Source organism: Ammospiza caudacuta, chromosome 1 (assembly GCF_027887145.1).
Source record: "Ammospiza caudacuta isolate bAmmCau1 chromosome 1, bAmmCau1.pri, whole genome shotgun sequence".
NCBI lineage: Eukaryota > Metazoa > Chordata > Aves > Passeriformes > Passerellidae > Ammospiza > Ammospiza caudacuta.
Genome location: NC_080593.1, coordinates 44,127,090 through 44,145,292, shown reverse-complemented (window position 1 = coordinate 44,145,292; position 18,203 = coordinate 44,127,090). Strand labels below are relative to the sequence as shown.

General features: G+C 39.4%; 1 protein-coding gene across 2 annotated transcripts in view; it reads left to right on the top strand.

The window, feature by feature from the left end:
• The window catches only part of CPNE4 (copine 4), a 229,377-nt gene that overhangs the window by 23,781 nt on the left and 187,393 nt on the right, over positions 1–18,203 (top strand). The window contains exon 2 of one of the 2 annotated variants that reach the window (XM_058817983.1): positions 16,017–16,166. The exons of the other annotated variant lie outside the window; for it this stretch is intronic. Within the exon in view, the coding sequence (XP_058673966.1) occupies positions 16,109–16,166 (58 nt within the window). The 5' untranslated portion in view covers positions 16,017–16,108. The remainder of the gene's footprint in view (positions 1–16,016; positions 16,167–18,203) is intronic. 2 annotated transcript variants of the gene reach the window in all.

Genomic DNA, 18,203 nt, shown 5'->3' with positions numbered 1-18,203 from the left:
GAACAATTGCAAGCGACACACAGTTTGTCTCCATGACTCCTTAGAATTGTTTCATATTGAAGACTGCCATTCTTCTGAGGGATTGTACCTGTTCTGGAAGGCTTAAAATAGTCTAGAACTTCCAGACATCCCAGATCAGAAAGGGAAAATGAAATTAATTATACCAGGAGACTGTTTTGGGTTGCTGAATACGAAAATCTTTTTAGCAACCCCTCAACAAAAGAACACATAAAATATGGAGGAGTTCTACTTAAACCTACTGTGGAGTGTGCAGTCCTAGCTCTGGGGTCTTGATAGATCAATCAGTTAAAGTAATAACTTTTTAAGAAGAATTTAATGAATAAAGCACCTATATTAATATTTCTATTTAAGCCTGCCTAAGCCCTAGTTCTTGCTCATTCTCAGCATGAACGCACAAGTCACATCTCTCTCTAGAGTGCCTTAAACAGAGCTGGCAGAAATCACCTTTCTGATGCCCATTGTGTGACAAAGGCTTATCATGATTTTCTCAGTTTTCACTGTGAGCTCTGGCAGGAGAGGGCTGGCAGAACAGGAAGAGTATTGGGTCCTGAAAATTAATACCATCATCCTTCCTGAAAATGCTTTTATGTCCACAATATTAGGGGTTTGCTGATTGTCCAGCAATCCTCCTTGTTATAAAAGAACATTATGGCCATCCTACTTTAATTATTTAGGTTAGGAAAATAATTAGGATTTGTGCTTTAAAACCTCTCTGCACAGACATATGTGACTGAATAATTGATCAGGAAAGTAAATAGGAAACCTCTGCAAATGGTTCCACACAGTGCAAAGACAGAAGTATCTCTGCTGTGCAGATTTTGTGTAGGATCATTGTCATCTCATGACAACCAGAGCAAAGCTGGTAAAAACAGGGAAGTACATGGCTTTACTCTAAAGCTGTGTATAAACATACATATTCTCTTCCCACTGATGTTTCAGGCATGTGTCTAAGCTTGACATCAGTGAAAGCACTTTTCTCAGTAATGTTGTCTTGATGTGATTTTGCAGCAAAGGTCTGAGTATTCCAGTTATTGTTATTTGTAGGTCTAATGCATTAAGTATTTTCCAGGACAGTATTAAATTAAATATATGGTAGTCACAGCCTCTGCTTTACATATGCTTGTGTAATTCCCTTATCACCAGAGGTCAGTTGTCAGCTCCTCCTTGGTGTGTGGCAGACAGGGTCTTAGGAAATGCAAACACCAGAAAAAGAATCAATAAACTTGTCATATTATAGTCTGAAATTTTAATAAAAACAATGGGGAATACAGTGCAGTGCTATGGAACATATTCTGTACTGCAGCTAGATAAGAAATTATGAAAAGAACTATTGATCATTCTGAAGCAGACCCATTTCTTCAATGCTGTTCTTCTGAAGACACTGAATTTCTTCTTGAGAATCATGGCATTTGTTTGATTTTGTTTACTTGTTTACTTTGTTGGGTTTTTTTTTTTTGGTTTTTTTTTTTTTTTGCTTGGGTTTTTTTTTAACTACCTTTCCTACTGATTGAAATTTGTTGTGGGAGGAATTAAGGCTGATAATAAAATAAGGGGATATAAGGCTGATAATTAATGAAATAAGGGGATATAAGTCTGAGTAGAGCTTCATAATCAAGAGATGTTGGGAAATGATGAATAATGTTGCCAAAGGTTTCCTGCACAGAGTAATTGGGATAGAATAGGGTAGGGTCAGTTTGAAAGTAGCAATTTTCTAAGCATGTTTTTAAAGGCAAATATTAAAAAAAAAAAAAGCATGCCATCAGTTACAGAGTGTTTCACCTGCAAAATTATTCTGAAATTTTAAAACTAGGTTTTTAGGCTTTTTAAATATTCCATCCTTTGGGTCTGACTAGATGACCTCCTGAACTCCCTCAAAGTTTTAACTGACTCTTCACCTTTTTTCCACAGGCCAAAACTATTTCTTAAATTTAATTTCAAATAGTTTTGTTTTCCAAGAGATTCTGTTCGTGGGGAATATGCCGCTTATTTTGAGCGGGTGATTGCATTTCCCTCCCTCGTAATAATAATGAGTGTGAATGGAAAGGTACAAGTTGAAGGAGGATTGCTAAAAACAGTGTCAATACTGTGGGTGGATAGTCAGAAGTTAAGATGAGATAACACTTGCATCAACTATGAACTGTTGTTTGGCACATCTTTGCTTGAAATCAATGGCAACTACATCAGCATTTTTTGGTCTTTATGTTTTTTCATATTATTTCAATTTATATAACCCACAAATTCACTTAAGCCTAGCAGAAATCTTGTTTCTAGGCAATCTGTAGTGCAATATCCCTAATTTTGTCATTCATTTTTGTATTTAAAATGTAACCCTACTGTTGACGTGTTATCAAGGTTTCTTCACTCAAAGGTCAACTCTCCCTGGAGTCTCCTTTTGTCTGGAAGATGACATATATTAAAATTTTATAACAGTTCCCACTAGTTTCAATCCCACAATCTTGGGATCAATGTGGCTGTCTTCTTCACAGCCTATCAAGTGCATCAAATGCCTTAGGTGAGCAATAAGGAGATTGGAATTAGGCTCTTCTAAGCAAGACTTGTTTGCATAAATGTTTAAACCTGGTCACAGGAGGGCTACTAAGGCTCCTTTCACTTCAGATGAAAGGAGCTGCCTACACTTTCACGTGTAATACAGCTGATATTTTAAAATAAGATAGAGCAAGGATGGGTGCACCTGGGTGCAGGGCTACACTTAGAACCATGATTTTTTTTCACTGCTCTTTGCACATAATTTAAAATAATAAGTAATCTTCTCTTAGTGTAAAAGTCACAGATATTAGGAAGAAGATCCAGATCATCCAAGAATATGCTTTCTTTGATTTGTGTGAAGAGACTGGCCTTGGTTGTCTAAGCAAGCTCTGTGGGTTGGCATTTGGTAGGAGTGGACTTGAGAACAGACACCAGAATCCCATTTGTCCTTCAGCCACTGTAAAAAGGGTACAAACAAATCATTGTGGCTGAAGAGCTGTATTTCAGATGTTTCCATCAGAATACTTTAGATAAGGTCAAGGCAATTATTTTTTTTCTATAGACTTACTCCACTGTGACTAACACAATGGCCTGGTGCCTCTGGAGACTATTATACCCCTGGACATTATTATGTGGATAATAAGATTACCTTAAAAGCTTGGAGAGTCACTAAATACATATTTTCAGTATAGGAAATTTTTTTCTCAAACAGCACGACTTTTCATAATTGATTGCATATTTCAAAATGTCAGGCAGCATCCTGCTAAGTTTATTGATGTATGCAATGGCTGAAATGTAATATTAAGGGGAAAAAATAACACAGCATCTAACAAACAAATCACGGTTTTCTTTTAAATCTCCTCTTGTCATGGGCTCTTTGAACGATGCTGCAATACATCTTTGAGAACGAATATTACAGCTCATTGAATATTTGTGAAGGATTAAGGTGTCTGTCCTCCTGGCCAGCTCTTTAACAGGGAGGATGTTGCCTGGGCCAAACCTCCATGATGAAACTGTTTGGATGAGCTGCTCCCCTTTACCTTTGTAAAGAAGCCAAACTGTCAAATACCTTACACTAAAAAGATTCATTGAGGTATGCTGTGATTGTGAAGGTTTCAGATAGCTTTTATCACCATCATTTGATCTGATGTGTGCCCCACTGGGACTGATTGATCATTTGCTGCTTATCAGTAGATAAGTGTGTGAGCTGGACTGAGTGGTACTGATTGAGCTGCCAGGGGCCATTAGAGAAACTTGGGACAATTCCAGCATTAGGTGATCCTGTGGTCTTATATAATGTGATTGCCTGACTGAGTAGGTCAAGTTATTTACCAAGTTGTTTTTTGGTTGGTTTATTTTTTGGTGGTTTTGGTTGGTTTTTTTTTTTTTTTTTTTTTTTTTTTTTCGTGTATATGTGTGGTTTGGACTTTTAGTTAGGGGATGGGAAAAATAGTATCTTAACAGCTTTCTCACTTCATGCAAGTGTTAAGTTTTCCCAGCAAAATAAGCAAACATGGGCAAATGACTTCTTTCCAGTCCTCTGCTTCTGTGTTTATACATAACTCTAGACGTGCAACCTTCTGTTTTTGTGGATAAATGAGTAATTAAGAAAACCTAGAGAAAGACATGGGCATTGAATTTAGAGGTTCATTTCTTCAGAATATGGAGAACCTTTACAAAGTCCTGTGCAAATTGCTGAGTCACATGAAATTATTTCAGTCATTAATGCCAGCAGAAGTTCATCTCGGTGGATACTGAAAGCAAGTATAAATGTTATTTAAAAAAATGAAAGCACCGATAAGTTCTGAGGAGTTGGTTTTCTTCTGATGTATTGGGTGGGAGAGAGAAATGGCTCCCTTAATAAAGGCATAATCTGATGTTAACCTAAAACTTAATTTGTTTTCTTCAGAAAACATTTATGCTTGCCTTGCTGCAGGTTTCACAACACTGTCGTCAGCACCGAATATATTAATGAAGCTGGGATGCTATTTTGCATCACTTTACAATAAAAATACACTAAAGTTATTATTAAGTTCTTCTGACACTTCACAGTACATTTCTTCATTCAGAATTGCCTACTGACTTAAAAAAAAATTATGCTGGAATTTGTATTCCTTACTGCAAATGAAAGCCCAAACATTGCTGAAGTAAGGTTCCAAGAAAGTGACATTTTTATACCTTTAAAATAAAACACAATGGTCTTGTCTTTGAACAAGAATATGTTCTCTTTGTTGTAGGTGAGGGAATTTCCTCAGCCTTTTTTCACAGGAGAGATGTTCCATTCCTCTGAATGCCTCTGTCCATACTGCACCCCCTGAGGGACACCACTTGTCACTCATTTCCATCTGAACATTGAGCTGTGGTCACTACTGTCTGGATGTGACCATCTGGCCAATTCCTCATCTGCAAAACAGTCCATCAATCAAATCTGTATGTGTCCAGTGGAGAGAGAAGGATGTTTGGGGAACCCTGACAAAAGCCTTGCAGTACTCCAGACAGTTGATGTCCGTAGATCGTTTCCTTGTCCGCTGCTGCAGTCACTCCATCACAGGAGGCCACTGGGTTGGTCAGGCAGGACTTGCCCTTGGTGAGGCTGTGCTGCAGTCCTGAATCAGCTCCTAGGAGGATCTGTTCCAAGATCTTCCCAGGCAGAAAGGTTAGGCTGACAAGTTTCAAGGTCCTCCTTTCTACCCTTTTTAAAGATGAGTACAATGTTTCTCTTTTTCCCATCACCTGGGACTTCACCTGGTTGCCATGACTTTTCAAATACCATGGAGAAGGGCTTGGCAGCTACATCAGCCAATTCCCTCAGCACTCTGGGATGCATCTTTCAGCTCCCAGACTTATGTATGTTCAGATTCCTCAGGTTGCCACAAACCTGATCGCCTCTAAGAGTGGGCGGCACTTTGCTCTCCAATCCCTGTCCTGCCGGCCATCCATGTTAGAGATACAGGAACAGACTGCCAGTGAAGACTTGGACAAATAAAAGTCGAGTACCTCAGTTTTCTCCTTATCTGTTGACACCAATTAGTTCAAGTTTGTCTTTTTGGCAAAAAGGAGTGAGAACCATATTTGAGAAGAGAAACTGACAGATTAACTTCTGGAAAAAGGGGAGCTGTACACTAGGCAAGGAAGTTGGAAGGGCTAGGCAACATTTTGGTTGTCTTTGGAAAGAGCTTGGATGTGTAGGTGAGAACAGAGGAGAGATTGGTACTGTGGTAAGGATGAGGTCTGAGCTCAGATTCACGAAATAGAGTTCTTAAGGGTTAGATGGGATGATGATAGGGAGCCTCCTCATCAAGATGATTTGGGTGACAGGAGCAAAAGGCAATGAAAGGTTTATTTTGAAAGCCTTGTGTTGTTCTTCCTCCCAAAACCCCACACAAAAAGAAATTTAAAAACCCCAAACAAAAACAAAAGAACTGTTGTGGAAGAGAGAGCAGAGTGGATTGAGAAGCACTCAAGACTGGAAGCTACTTAAGAAAGGAAATTTGGTAGAAGATTGGTGATGTTAGCTCAAATAAAGAGCAGAAATGGAAACTGAGCTAAGAGTAGAAAGGAGACAGGGCAGGCAGCAAACAGGAAGGATGCATAAATGAGCAGTGTATAGCTGTGCTACAGTCTGGAACAGGACCTGAGGTTTTTGTTTTTTTTCTTTGTATTGCTCTTCATCTATAATTCACAGCAGAGTTACCAATGAACAAACCTTTTGCTAATGAAATGCTTGCCTTCTATCACCTCTGCTGCTCTTGCTGTGCTCTCTGGCAGAAGAGCTTTTGCATTAATTACATTTGCTGCACAGGTCCCAGTACTGTATACCCATGCCAGCAGCCATTGTCTGGGAGCAACTGCTCCCCTGACAGGATCTGAGAGTGGATGGGCAAAGCTCCTTTGTACAGACCCCACTGCCATGGAGTGTGCTTTGGCACAGCCTTTGCTTTGCTATGGCCTATAGCAGACAGGAAAGTCTATTGCTGCTGTGAGGCTCCACTTCATCATGAGCAGGAGGTATCTGGGTGGTTAAAACCACTCTGTCTTGTTGATGCCTCTGTTTTGTACCACCAAGTGTTTGTTGGAGGGATTGTCTGCTAATGGTTGGCTTTCTGAATAACTCTGGCATATTTCATGTGGTAGCTCCCTGCTTTGAAAAGCAAAGCCAAGCCCTTGAGGGTCAGGAAATGCCAGAACAAAATATGCTGTATTAATTACTCAATTGAGCCTTCTAGTTTGTGTGTGTTATGACACTGGTTTTTATGAACTGTTCACATGCCTTTCTGTGACAGTGCTGAAACAGGAGAGTCTTTGCCATCTTTGGTGGCAATTCTACCACTCTTTTTGAGGGCAAATGGATTTGTGGGTGACTCACTCCTTAATTTGCCTGTAGGAAAGGTCAAATGGTGCAAAAGCGAGAGAATACAGGGACTCCTCAGCCTGTGATGTGAATGACATCTTCACATTGTCTTCAGTAGAGTTTAGACTGAGCTTCACATTCAGGCAAAATTTGGACTTGAATTTTTTCCTTTTCCAATGACTTCACTGATAGGAAGACATAAAAAAAGGATTTCAGCACAGCTCCCTTACTTTCGGAAACGTTTTTTCTTGTATTTTTTTTTTCAGACACTAGGTAATATAAAGTAGTTTTGTATTAAAATATATTATTTAAAAATCTCATGTTTTGGGTTTTTTTTAAACATTTGGATGCTTTGTTGTTCTTTTATGCGATTATTAGACTTTTCCTTAGATGAAAAAACCCCACAAACAGTAAAGATTTATGTTCCAATCTAGTAATGCAATTTAAAGTGATGTAAAGGATCTTAAATTAGGTAAAAAAAAATCAATCCTTTTATAATCAAGGGAATTGCAAGGAACAAAGCATTTGGTTAGTAGTATAAGCTGTGTGTAATTGTGATGGAAGATTCACAATACTTAAGCCTTAGGAGAGAACGTTCAGGATCCTGGAAGTCTTTATAGTTTAATTAAAACATTATTGGTGTAAAAAGAAGCATAGAGTTATTCTGAATATTTTGAAAACAGTTGCTTCAGGAGAGTCGTTCCTCTGACACGTGCTTACTGCTTCCATATGTGTGTTCCCAGCTCCCTGTAAGGGTCTGATCTGCGTTCTCAGTGTGCAGCAGCTGTCGTGGTTTAACCCCAGCTGGCAGCTAAGCACTCCACAGCTGCTCACCCCAGTGGGATGGGAGAGGGAATTGGAAGAGTAGAAGTGAGCAAAACTCATGGGTTTAGAAGAAGACAGTTTAATGGGTAAAGTGAAAGCTGCACACACAAGCAAAGCAGAATAAGGAATCCATTTGCCATGGGCAGGCATGCGTTCAGCCATTTCCAGGAATGCAAGGCTCCATCACATGTAGTGTTTGCATGGGAAAATGAACCCCATCACTCCAAATGCCTTTGCCTTCCTTCTTGCCCCTGCTTTATATGCTGAGCATGATGTCATATGGTATGGGATGTCCCTTTGGTCAGTGGAGGTCGGCTCTCCTAGCTGTGTTCCCTCCCAGCTCCATGTGAATCCCAGCCCATTTGCTGGTGGGGTGGTGTGAGGAGCAGAAAAGGCCTTGACTCTGTGTAAGCCCTAATAATAAAAAAAACACTTCCCTGGTATTATCAACAACGTTTTTGCAAAACAAAACATAGCCTTGTGTGAGGAAAATTAGCTTAATCCCAGCCCAAAGCAGCACAGCACATCAGCTGGGGATAAGGCTCTCATATAAATCACTGGAACACCTTGATATATGAGGAAAAATTCTGTTTTGGAGAGGCACTAGAATCCTGCAGAAACATTCAAGAAATTCTCCTCCACAGCCATAAAATGATATTAACTGAGCAAATAGTTTTGAATGGATACTTTATGTGATGTCTCTCCCTGTGTTTGCAGAATGCCCATGAAGAAAGTGATAATGTGCTCAGTGTATTTGCTGTTCAACAAAATTTAAGCAGCAAACAGCATTCTTCCATAAACATTGATTTTTATTGCGTACTTGTGACCAGCCAGTGGATGATTTTTGTTATTTCTGGTTTGATTTTATATGGCCAAAATCTCATGGAAAAAAGGTTTTCTCTTAGACTGGCATAGAAAATAGCTGTTTTAAAGTTCTGTGGCTTGCTGCTCTTAAGGGAAAATATGGAAACATTTTTTCTCTTTTTTGAGTGAAGACAGGTAGGCCTGGTATAATTATGGTCATCTGTAGTATTCTTCACCGTTTTGGAGCAGATGCAGATTCTATCCAGGGAAATTGACAGGATACATTTGACTCAGCAGTCCAGATCTACTTTTTTATTTGTGTTGGAGAAACGGAACATTAGGGCCACACTGTGTATATAGTTCTCTTCATTCCCCCTCTCTCCTAGTAAGTCATTCTAGACCAGCAGACTCTGCTGTCCGTAGCTGGCAGTAGGAGTGACATTGCAGTGCTGTCAAAAAAGGTCGGGAAGCTGGCCAAGGTGGAGCTGGGACCGAAGGACTGTGAAAAGTTTGGCAAAGAAAAGTAAATAGAAAAGGCAAGTCAGAGGCAGACTCTTTCTAAAAGGGTTTAATGAGAAATATTGCTTACTGTGTTTTGTTGAGGGGAACACTGGCTTCTGGCTTCTCAAGAGCTTCAATCCTGCATGTTACATGTCTGAGCTCCCACTAGAGAGGTGTTGGGGACAGGAAAACCTTGCTGTTTTCATAAGTAATCTCTAATGGTCTGTGTCCTTTTCTTACCTCTCTCATGGCTTTTGTGGTCCTTTTGGACCATGCTCTTGCCACAGTGTCAATAATCCTACTGAATACCATAGAATAACTGGTCTAGGGGAATTAAAAGGTGCATTTTGGGTAGTTTGTGCTTTTCTAGAGCAATATACCTTTGGAAAAATACTGCCTGTATCAGATCCAAGCTTTTGGCTCTGGAGGTGATGAGAATTTTGACTGTGGTCAGTGTGGCTGTGGAAATTCCAACCACTCCACTTTCACTCCAAAAGGGAAGCAGTTGGTCCCTTTTGATAGTTGACGAGATGAGCTGTTGTGCCAAATAACTCTTTTTTAACCAAAGAGCATGTAGGTACAGCTGCTGTGTTGGCAGCAGAGGATAAAATGAGTATTCCAAATCTTTCCCTTGGGAAAGAACATTGGCTACTGGAAAAAGAATAGCTCCTCTTCAATTTCACAGGAGCTTGTTCTGTCGCAGCAACTGTGTATTTAGACCTCATATCCTCTCTGAAGACAAGAGTTGTGTGTGGTTTTGGTTTGGATCTTTTATTTTGAGGTAAAAAGGGAAAACTGTCTTTAATCTTACCTTTTGTGAGGTTTGTAAAGACTGTCCTGTTTTTGAATAGGCAGGGTCATTGTCTATCTTGTGATTATTTGGAGGTCATCTCTGAGTCCCTCAGGCAACAGGTTGATAAGTGAGATTCATTACTTTGTGTGGGGACTATGTTTTGAATTGGAATTAGTGGAATAGGATCCAGGGTAGTAATTTGTACCTAAAAATTTGCTCATCTAAGATGGAAAAGTATAGGAAATCCTACAGGTTGTTTGGGTAAACACAGACTGTGTGAAGGACAATGTGGAATTGGCCTTCCATGTGGTGATATTTTCCCTTATTTTAAAATTTAGGTTGTAGACTCCCCGTGATCTGCAGGGAAACAGCTGGTCAGAAGTGCTTCTTCCTCTCTCTGGGTCACTGGTACTTACAGGCATATTTGTGGTCTGCCTGTAATCAGACAAGGGTATATGGGCATTTGTGAGCTTCTCTGAGCAGTGGTAGGAATGAACTGGACAGGCACAAGTGAGTGCTAATAGTTTTGTAGTGCAACAGCACCAGCTAATATGTCTCTCCTATTTCTACACCCTTTCTACCATAAATTGTGTTACCCAAATGTTTGAATTCTGATAGTCACGGTGCTATATGAAGCCAAAACTTAATTATCTGAGGGATTTGCCTGTGTCTGTGTGGTTTGACCTTGAGTGACAGCTGTGTGGGATATTTGAGATAAGTGGTAAAGGAAAATAAAGCAGAAAGCTTACAACTAGAAAGGACAGAGACTAGAATGACATGACAAAGTGTAGCATCCATCAGTAGTTTTCTCAGCCTAGTCTTCCATCCGACCAGGATAGAAGCAGGACCATTCCATCCTTGTTAACACGTAGGAAAAGTGAGGAGCAGTGTCGTCTTTGAGTTATTTGCTCTTTGGAAATGCCAGGTCCTTGGACACAGAGGTTGGTGGTTGAGAAGCTGAGGTGCAGTTTGGCATTCTGCATTGGGGTGGTTTCAATCAGCTTACTCTCTGGGTAGTCTCTTGCACCCTCTTAGAACAAAACACATTATTTTCTTCAAATGTAAAGAAGTGCTCAGTTTCTCTTGATGTCAGGTCCTGATTTTGCTGACCCAGTGGTGACAGGTACTTGCCAGTTCAGTTCTGGGTAAGATCATGTCAGACAGCTGGCTAAGCCAGGCTAGATTGAAGTGGTTTCTTCTGTCCTGTGTAGAGCAGGGTTTCCTCTCATGGAAGCTGGCTGACTGCTGCCTGTTAGGTAAACAATGCAGTTTTACACATTTGCTTGGGATCTGTACACACTAATGTGTATTTTACTGTAAATGAGGAAGACATTGGAGTGACAGAACAGGGATGAGTTCCTCCCACTTGGGGTCTGTGCTGTGTCAGCTTAGGAGTTTTCAGCTTGTAGGTGCTTGAGGGGCAATATCAAGGGTTCCCTGACTTTAGGTCATTATAAATGAAGGGTGAGCATTTCCTGTACAATTGGCACAGCTTAAATAAAAATATTTTATACATGGCAAAAATCGAAATGCCTGAGTAGTGGGTGAGAAATGGAGTGATATTTGAGCAAAATACTTTGAGTTTTCATGCAGCCAGATTAAAAAGATCATTTTGTGGCCTTTAACCTTTACTAGACTAAACATAGCATAATCAGAACTTTTTTTTGTTTTTACTTAAAGCTGTTTTTGAGGTATCATTTTCTGATTTTTTCTTTGACAGAAATCTTTTGTGTGATCCTCTGTCTAATCCTAAGGATTGTATTCTCTGCTTTTAGATGGGGACAACAAAATGAGGTTTTGATGTCTTGGAGCTTTTATCTTAGTGTAGGGGAGTTTGAGGCTATTGTTTTGAAAAGTACAAAACATGAGGCAATTTTTAAGGATAAGAAACAGAAGATGAGAATATTGGAAATAAGGCGATAGAAAATACAGTATCTTCAGTGAGCTGTCTCTTTTGGTTATTGCTTTAAAAACTGGGGAAAGGCAAGGACAGCATCCAAGAGAAAACACAAAATCCAGCAAAGTTAAAAACTGCTGTATCTGTGGCAATTAAGAAACCCATTATATTGATAACAGACTAAGAGGCTTTACCAGAGTCTGTTTCAGTAAGTTTGTCACCAAACTACTTTTAATTTTCCTACATTACAATTTCACGTAATGGGCAGATATGAAGTGTTTTCATTTTGGACAGCAGGTTGAAGCTAAGACAGAAATTTTTCTAGCAGACTACTAAATTTCACATAATAAGAAATACTAATTGTACTGGACAGCAGATAGATAAAATGAGGAAACAAAAAAGGTTAGAGCCATTAAAATTGGACAGCAATTTTTATTAAAACTTTATTTTGAAAATACGGCAAACAGAAATTAGAATCTATTTTGAACAGCCAGGAAGTAAAAGCAACATTTAATATTTCATTTTCTCAGAACAATCTTTGAACGAAATTCTGAGGGGGGAAAGAAATCTTAAAATACCATTTGTTTGAGTTCAAAATGTGTTCACTGACTGAAAGGACTTATTCAGGAATTCAAAATGCCAAGGAGTGAAAGATAAGGTTTTTAACATTCCTCCCTATTTATCATTGTGTTTTATTAAGCCACCTTTCTGCTATGGCACATCATTATAGCAACCAGACTAAACTTGCAATAATTTGTATAACCTTTCTTGAGTGTCCCTTGAAGAAATGCATGGGAAGTACTACACCCCCATTAAAGATGTTTGTCTCTGTATTAATAGTTACTCTGTAGGCAGTGTGTAAGTGAGGTGTTCAAGAGCTTGCATTTGTGTTGGTAGAGTTTGACCAGCCAAAGTTTTCATTGCAAATGCCTTTCTGAAAAGCCAGTTATGGATGCAGGTCCCAGCTGGAATATGCTGCTTGTTTAACGTAACTATGGTCTTTTACACCCTGCCTTCTGCCCATAACATGCTGGAAATTGCAGTGATCTTTCTCCTTTTTAGTCCTAAATTATTTTAACTGAGTTAACCAGACCTTCTGACACACTAGCTAAGTCAGTGAAGGGAGTCTTGGAAGGATCCTGGCTTTGTTCAGTGTTAAAAGGAGGAGGCTAAAGGAATGTGATCTTAATGCTGTCATCTGAGAAGATGCAGCCAGGGTTCTCTTGGAGGAACAGTGGTAGGATGTTTGGCAGCAGGCATAAATCCTAACAAGGAAAACTGACAATAAATTTTCAGAGATGGTGGTCAAGTGCTGGAATAAAGACCCAGAGAGGTAGTGGGATTGTCATCATTGGAGACTGCCAGAGCTCATCTGAACAAGATTTGCTTTGAGCTTTGATGGGAAATAGAAATTCCCAGTGGTCCCTCTCAACCTAAATTACTCTTACTAGACAACTGGCCCATGTTAACTGTACTGAAGGCCCAGTGCAGTTTGACTGCAGCACTTGTCAGATGTTGGAGTGACAGAATTAAAGAACTCCTTTGTGGTATCACTGAGAAACATGATGTAGGTGTATTCAAACTGCTCTGAGAGTTTTCTTGGGCAGCCTATTTTCTTGGGCAAGCCTTCCCCTGAAAGCATAATCTTGGCAGAGGTCTGAAATGGTTGTAGGTTACTTACCACAGATGGGAAAACATGGCTGCTTGGAGGCCAAAAAAGGGGAGGAATGGAAAAAGCAAGCTGAAACTTCACACTGGAAGTAGCTAAATAAGAAATGCCGCAGTAATCATTTGACTGAAACAGTTTTCTTAGCATGTTGTAAAATGCCCATATTCTTGTAAAAGGTAAAATTAAAAGCCAGCACAGGTAGGAAATTTAATTGATGTCAGGCTTTCTAGCTTATAATAAAAATCTCATGACATGAGAAGAACTGGCATTTTCCTACAGCAAGTAATAAATATTTTCCTGTGTTATTCCTACCTTCAATTAAGTTAATGTTTAAGATGCCTCTATGTGCTTCATTTAATAACATATTACACAAGTGAATAATCTGAAGAATTCTTCAGTGAAATATGGAAATAATATTTGTGTAACATCAGCAAGTTAACATCCTATTTTGATGTATTGCTCTACACTTAATATCCCAGCTCGGTCTTTGTTGATGTATTTACTCCGAAATTGAAGCAATTTAAAACACTAAATGGAGTGACTGTGCCTTCAGTCTCATTACAGACTTAATGCAACAGCAGTCAAGCACCTCATTATTGTATAACCCAATTTTTGTGGAGGGCAGAAATTGTAGGTAAAATTTACATGTTGACTCCAGAGCATAAAGACTGCCATGCATCATTCACTGGGTCAGGTCTGAGTTGCTGTAATCTTTGTACTTGGAAAATAATGCTTATGACTGAAACACCAAAATTCTTGAAAAAATGCATATATTTTCAAAATGTTTTAGAAATGTTTACTACATCTTTTCCACAGGTATCCAAGCGTGGTTTTGATACCATAAAGATGTTACAAAGGCATCTATCACTGAAATTTTGATGGACATGCATTGGGTGGGCTGAAATGTGAGGACATGCATTTGCTATAACCCATGTTCTCTATTATTAATTTCTATGATTTTTTTGCTTCTTTTCCTCTCAAAGCACCTTTACCTAAGGCAGTTGCTGACAGCAGAGAAGAAAATAAAAGCACAATCTTCTACTAATTAAAAGGAACAGAAATGAAGATCTTGGTTTCCATACTTATGAAGGGCTTTTCAATCTCTTAATTTTGGAGTTAACCTATACTTGTGTACACGGAAACATGTTCATGCATTAGACCAGTAATTATATGAAATTATGAAATTATAATTATTTTTAAGTTATGAAAAATATCTTTGACTATTGGATCTATTTGCACTGGATCACTGCAGATCAGGAATAAGACATAGATGAGCACACAGAGCACGGGAAATGTCTTATGTCACTGAAGAAGTCAAAGATCAATTTGAACATTTTTTATTGGTACAGTTACATTCAAGTTACTGCCAACATGCATTTTCCTAATTCTAAATATATGCAGGTATAAAGGAGCCCAATGGCTATCCATTCAGGGTTAAGAGAGATATAAATACTTGGAAAAGGAAGACATTGCCTTGTGCTCTGAACAACAAAAAGCATGTTCTAAATTTTGTGGCATCTCTCATGGAATATTTGGGACCCAGTTAAGTCATCAACACTCCTTTTTGGCATGGTGAGATATCTACAGAGTCTAGTTCTACTCTTCTATGCTCTTAGGAAATATGGTGACTCTGCCTTACAATTCCTTAGGTCCCTGATGCTTTGCAACTGTCTTTCAACAGACATTGTAAGAGAGGAGATAAATTTCTGTTTGAAGAGCAATCATACTCAGCAGAGGACAGGTGAGGGAAGGAATTAAGAGTTTCACAGGTCTGGAGAGAAAGTCTGGAAATAGCTTTCAAATCCCAATTAATACATAACTGTGCCTTAGATAATTTGACCATAGTCAAATTGCATTTGTGAAGTGGAAACATCTGTCTGGGACTTCAATACCAGCCTCTTGTGTCTCTTGTCCCGTGAGTGCCATCACTGCTTATAGGCATTATAGGCACTTATAGGCATTCCTTTCTCCCTGTTAACAGTGGGTGCTTCATGGACATTATTGCACCTTGTATACATTTGTCCTTTAAAGACACACATCAATGCAGGTGAAGTCCTGTGCAATATGTGCCCAAATCTTAGGGGTATTGCTTGCCTAATGTGAATTGCATAAAATGTTCTCCTACACGGCTGTGATGTCAAGACTAGCAGGTGTTCCAGTGTTTTTTGTGTGTGGCAGTAGGAATTCCATCAATATTGATTATGTGAGTTCATTTTTCTGTATGCATAATTTTAGGAACTGAGAACCCCTTCCCTCTGCCTCTAACTCTGTAATCACTTAAGGAACTGAATTTTTCATTTTGCCCTTTTGTTGTAAGTTTATGCTACCAAAGACAGATGGAGACTTGCAGATTTCAAAAGGAAGACATAATTATTTTGTATGCTCATAGGTTCCTTTTAAAAGTGCTTAAGGGACTTTTATCATGTCAGACAAAGTTTTATAAAAGACATTCCAAGTATCTTGCTTCTTCTCATCTTTATTACTGGTTGGCAACATAGATATTTCTCACACTTCAAGAATTCCCGCGGGAGAGAAACTCTTGAAAATTCTTGGTGGCTTGGATTTCTAGAGCTTGCTTTTGAAAGTGTTATTTAGCCAAAGTCCTGGCACTGTGTCAGAAGGAAGTAGGTCTCCTATAACATTGCTGACAAAGCTCTGTTGCTTCCAGGGCCCAGGTTAGGATCTCTGTGAGGCTGCGCTGTGTCCTGCCGCGTTAGGACCCATCTTTGGTAGCTCAGTAGAGCACAGATCCTGGGAAGCATGGACACGCCAGCAGAGGAATGGCACGCCACTGGCACCAGCGGCACATTTGGCACTGGTAGGACTTTTTGCTGACAGCATGCTGCAATTCTTTTGTGAATCAATTTGATACCAAAAATAGCTACTGGCTTTTTCAGAGACTGAGTCTATCATGGTGTGGTGGTACTGTGATTACAAAACACTCCCAGTATGGAGTAGGATAAAACTTCCTAGAGGAAAGCCAGAATAAACTAGTAGAAACTAAACTAGGAGAGAAATTAACACTCTCCATATAAATATAATTTGGCTGTCATGGCTCTTCTCGTGCCTGCAGTTGGAGCTGCAATGTGATCATATCTCTTGCTGATTTAGCTGAGGCAGAGACAATGTGTGCTTGGCCTGAATCTCATGGGTGACTCTTCAAATATTTGATTGAGGGTTTTGGAAAGAAAATAGAAAGTAAGTAAATGACAAGAAGGCAGGAAAGGCTCAGGATCTACCTTAACTAGTGGTCCAAATCCCAGTGTGTTGTCCCTGAATCTCTGTTGCAAAGGGAATGAACTCAGGACTGGCTCCAGCCATCAGGTAAAGGTGTTCATTACCCAGAAACCCCCTGAGGATGGGAAAGCTGCTCCTTGTCTGTCAGACTCCTGGCAGGCCATAGGAGTTCTGCTTGTTGCTGAGAAAGGGGCCAAGCATGTTGGGGGAGCAGCTATGAAGTGAGAGAGCAACTGCTTGCAGCATTATCCATTGCTCCTTTTCTTCTCCTCCTGCCCTACCTGACAGAGCAACTTGACTTTAAAGCTCTGCCCCAGTTTTGGGCTCAACTCTGTAATCAATAAATTCAGTTTTTCTCACATTGCTAGGAAGCTGAGCCAACTTACAGCAGGTGTACCTTCTGGCTGTATTGCAAATGCAACAACCAAACAGTAAATGGGAAGTCCTTCCTCACTGCTCCTCTTGATGTGCTTCTCTTTGGATCAGGAGCAGGAAGCAGCTTCGCTTGTAGAATCATTTTCATGCTGCAGAAAGAGCCACTATAGCCATCTGTTGAGGAAAATTAGCAGTGTGCAATATGTTACATCTGTAAATTTATAAACTCTTGCAGGCATTCCGTGTGTTTATATACATACTCTGGTGTAATTGGGTATAGCTGAGGAACTCAACTTGCTGCTTCATTCCCAAGCAATGAGACATAAAATGAGAGGAAATGGCCTCAAGTTGCACTAGGGGAGGTTTAGAATGGATATGAGGAGAAAAATTCTTCACCAAAAGGGTTTTCAAGCAGCAGAACAGGCTGCCCAGGAAAGTGATTCAGCGTCCTTGCAGATACTTTAAAGATGTATAGATGTGGTGCTTAGGGACATGGGTTAGTGGTGGACTTGGCAGTGCTGGGTTAATGCTGGACTTCATCTTAGGAGTCTTTTCCATGTAAACAATTCAGTGATTCTCCTCTAGATGATAGACAATATGCTTTTGCAGGGTGGATAAAGGGTAATTTTAATTTAAAATGTATTTTATGCAAGTGCAGATGATAAGGCAAGGATTAATGTAGTAGAATATACATCTATCTTGTTGTTCAGAATTGTCTAATTATTTCAAGAATTTAGCCTCAAAGATGTTCTGAAGGTTCTCAGTTGGATTTATTTGATATCATAATTTTGACTGCTGCACCTTAGAGTGCTGGGTTTATTTGATTTTGTTCCAGGCTTATCTTTCTTTTAAGTATAGCAAAATATCCAATTGTTTAAGATTCTTGCATAAGTAGCTATGTTGTAAAGCGTTGTTTCTTGCTAAGACACTTTTATTTTCCCTCTAATACCTGATTGGGAAAACCAATTTTTAGAAGGCAGCAAACACAAAGGTATATATAGTGAGTATACCTTTGTTCTTGTGTTTCATTTGATATATCACTTAGTGCACACAGCAAACTGAAATGACAAGCCTAAGAAAATTGTAATGGCTTTTAGTGATAAGCAGTCAAATAAATATCACATGGTAGTAGCTTTGAAATTTTTGATTAGAGAGGTTCAATTACATTTCTCTGATTTTCAAGGCTTACGTGTCACTCATATTTGCAAACTGCTTGCATATTGTAGGTTTGGGGTTTTTTTTA